This window comes from Ictidomys tridecemlineatus, chromosome 1 (assembly GCF_052094955.1).
Source record: "Ictidomys tridecemlineatus isolate mIctTri1 chromosome 1, mIctTri1.hap1, whole genome shotgun sequence".
In the NCBI taxonomy this organism is placed as follows: Eukaryota; Metazoa; Chordata; class Mammalia; order Rodentia; family Sciuridae; genus Ictidomys; species Ictidomys tridecemlineatus.
The window spans coordinates 240239357-240243233 of record NC_135477.1 but is presented as its reverse complement, the minus strand read 5'-3'; the positions used below and the strand labels follow the sequence as shown (position 1 = coordinate 240243233).

The following is a 3877-nucleotide window of genomic DNA, read 5'->3' as shown; positions in this document are numbered from 1 at the left end:
CCTTCCTTTTTATGTACTGCTGCTTTCAACTTGCTTACATTTTGTCAAGGATTTTTGCATCTTGAGACATGTTGGTCTCCAACTTTCTTTGCCGGCTATGTCTTTGTCAGGTTTGGGCAGGGTTATATTGGCTTCATAAAATGACTTGGAAACAGTTTCTATCTTCTAAAGGAGTATGTGTAAGATTAATATTATTACTTTCTTCAGTGTTTGGTAGAATTCCCAAGGGTAACCATCTGGGCTTGTAGTTTGCTTTGAGGGAAGGCTTTCCATTGTCAATTTAACTTTTAAAATTAATGCAGTTATTCTGACTTTCAATTTCTTTTGTGTCAATTTGGTAAATTGTGTTTTTCAAGGAACTCTTTCTTTTCATCTAACTTGACAAGTTCACTGGCATGAAGTTAACATGTATAAGGTCCATCTGTGGTGATGTCCTTCTCTTTTTTTTTTTTTTTTTGGTACCAGAAATTGAACCAGGGGTGCTTAACCACTGAGCCACATATCCAGCCCTTTTTATTTTTTAATTTTTGAGACAGGGTCTCGCTAAGTTGCTGAGGCTGGTTTTAACTTTTGATCCTTCTGCCTCAGCCATTTGAGCTGCTAGGATTACAGGTGTGTGCCACTGCACCTTCCCCACCCCCTGCTTCACTTTTGATGTTGGTATTATGTACTTTCCCTTCATTGTTTTCCTGATCAGCCTGCAGAATTCCCAAAAATATTTTGTGGCAGTGCTCCTTTTCCCCACAAAGAGCAAAAAAAATGACATGTTGGTATAGCAAAGCTAGAACCCTCTTCTTTTTTCTTTCTCATTGTCCACACACCACACACACCCAAATAAGGCAGACAATCTAGGTGACCCTTCATTTCCTCCATGTTCCTCACAATGTGTTTTGGGTGACTACGATAAGAAAACTTGGGGAGATAAAAACAAAAACAACTATTTATAAGTGCTAATGACTATGATATATTTCAAGTGGAATTTTATGTTGAGTTTTTGTTGGTATATGGACATTAACACATATCACATATATACATATTAAACAGAAATTTTACTATTTTAACTTCTTAATTTTTTTTTTTTTTTGCAGAGCTGGGGTTTGAATCCAGGTCCTCAGTCATGCTAAGCAAGCACTCTACTACTGAACCACACCCTGAGCCCTTTGACCATTTTTAAGTGTACAGTTCAGTGGCATCAAATGCATTCACAATGTTGTGCTGCCATCATACCTACTTCCAAAATTTTTTGTCATCCCCAACAGAAACTCTGCACCCATGAAACAGTAACTCCCCATTACCCCTTTTCCCCAGGCCCTGGCAACCTCTACTTTCTGTAGAATAACTTGGACCATTTTAGGTACTTCATATAAGCGGAATCATACAATATTTTTGTTTTGCTTATTTTACTTAGTACGATGTTTTTTAATGTCTGGTTTGATCTGTTTTCATGAATTAATTTATTTGCTCAAGTGCACTCTATGTGACTGGGGCCCCAGACGGGCACCGCCGCCGCCGCTGGGATGGCCCAGCAGCAGATGACCAGTTCGCAGAAGGCCCTGATGCTCCAGCTGAAATCCCTACAGGAGGAACCGGTGGATGAGTCCGACCTCTACAACTGGGAGGTGGCCATCTTCGGACCCCCCAACACCCTCTACGAAGGCGGCTACTTCAAGGCACATATTAAATTTCCTATTGACTACCCATATTCACCACCTACCTTCAGATTCTTGACCAAAATGTGGCACCCCAACATTTATGAGAATGGAGATGTATGCCCTTGGATACTCCATCCTCCTGTAGATGACCCACAGAGTGGAGAACTGCCCTCTGAAAGGCGGAATCCTACTCAGAATGTGAGGACTATTCTGTTAAGTGGAATCTCACTGCTTAGTGAGCCCAACACCTTCTCCCCAGCCAATGTGGATGCTTCGGTTATGTTCAGGAAATGGAGGGACAGTAAAGGAAAAGACAAAGAATACGCTGAAATCATTAGGAAACAGGTTTCAGCCACTAAAGCCGAAGCAGAAAAGGACGGAGTGAAGGTCCCCACAACCCTGGCGGAATACTGCATCAAAACTAAAGTGCCTTCCAATGACAACAGCTCAGATTTGCTTTATGACGACTTGTATGATGACGACATTGATGATGAAGATGAGGAGGAGGAAGATGCCGACTGTTAGGATGATGATGATTCTGGGAACGAGGAGTCCTGACGTGCTCCTTTGATGCCCCTGTACTGCCCTGCCGTCTCAGACCAAAGGGAGGGGAGCAAGTGGGACCTAGCAGCGGCCCCTCAACAAAAACCTATTCACCGGGGGTGGGGAAAAAAAAAAACAACACAGCTCCTGCTGACTCCCCTTATGGATCTCAGTTTGCTCCTTTTTATGGACCTTTCATGGAGAGAAAGTAACCCTCCACAGAATGTCTGAATTCTTGCATTCTTTACCCTTCCATCACTGTATTGATTCTTTTAAAAAAAAAAGAACAAAAACAAAAACAAAAAAACAAAACAAAAACAAAAAACAAAAACCAACAACCCAAACTCCCGCCTCACTTCGGTCTCTGCAGAATGTTCACAGCAAAACACGTTTGCTCTGTTTTTAGATTCCCGAAGAATTAGTCTTTTCAAGACATTAATGTGTTTAAAGCTGGAAACCGTTGGGAGTTCACAAGTGCTGCATATACTGGGTAGCAAAAGAAAATGGAAAAAAAAAAAACCACAAAACAAACTTTAAAAAAAAAAAAAGCAAATTTGCCAAGGTTTAGCTGCTCGTTTACATTAGTGTGTATGCATTCATTCAAGTCCCATGGTGGTGAATTTTCTTTGTTTCCCTTCCTAACCAGGATACAGTGGACATCAGGGACTTACTTCATGCTAAGCCTGATGAAATGTGCTCCTTAAGCCTTCATGAAATCATCCTAACACGGAGGCCTCAACTATTCTTGAGGAGAGAAATCAGATTTTGTTTTTTGAAATCGATTGGGAATCTAAAGCCTGAAATAAATATTCATACTTTACATAGAAAAAAAAAGTGCACTCTATGTATACTGTTATGAGGCAAGTGTAGAAGTATTCCATGCTCAAGACCAAGGAATCACAATGGGAGCAAATCGGGCACCATAAGGCAGAGACTCTGATTTAGGGAGATGAGATATTTTCTATTGTCTGAAAGGCTTGGTTAACTCATCTGAAGATGTGGTAAGCAGAGACACTAAAATGTTTGAATGAGAAGACCAGCCTCCCATGCTTGAAGCCCTGAATTCAATCCCTATCACCATACATGCACACACACAAACCTTCATAATTTTACCGAACTGACAGTAGTTTAGTATCGAAGAAAACCTTTCCCCCCACCATTTTAGGATATCACCAAATAACTTCTGACCTTCTTCAGAAGTACAGATTCTACACTGGATATGGCAGTGCACACCTGTAACTTCAATGACTCAGAAGGCTGAGGCAGATGGATTGCAAGTTCTAGGCCAGCCTTGGCAACTTAGTGAGACTCTATTTCAAAATAAAACAAAAAAGGCTGGAGATAGTTCAGAGTTGTAGAATGCTTGCCTATCATTATCATAATGTCTTTAAGGTTCATTCAGGTTGTAGCATGTATCAGAATTTCAATTCTTTTTATTTTGGACGAATAATATCCCAATGTATATGTACATCACATTTTGTTCACCCATTCATCTGTTAATGGACATCTTGGTTTGTTTCCACCTTTTGACTACAGTGAATAATGCTACTATGAACGTTAGAATTCAAGTATTGTTTCAGTTGCTATTTTCAATTCTTTGGGGTATTTACAGAGAAGTAGAATGCTATATCATATGGCAATTCCATTTCTAACTTTTTGAGGAACTGCCAAATTGTTCTGCA

General features: G+C 40.3%; 1 protein-coding gene across 1 annotated transcript; it reads left to right on the top strand.

Annotated features, from left to right (window-relative positions):
* Positions 1-1502: 1502 nt before the first annotated feature.
* LOC101977099 (ubiquitin-conjugating enzyme E2 R2) lies at positions 1503-3029 on the top strand. Its single transcript, XM_040273376.2, has one exon. The coding sequence runs from the start codon at positions 1518-1520 to the stop codon at positions 2175-2177; it is 660 nt and encodes a 219-aa protein (XP_040129310.2). The 5' UTR covers positions 1503-1517; the 3' UTR covers positions 2178-3029.
* The last annotated feature ends 848 nt before the right edge of the window (positions 3030-3877 follow it).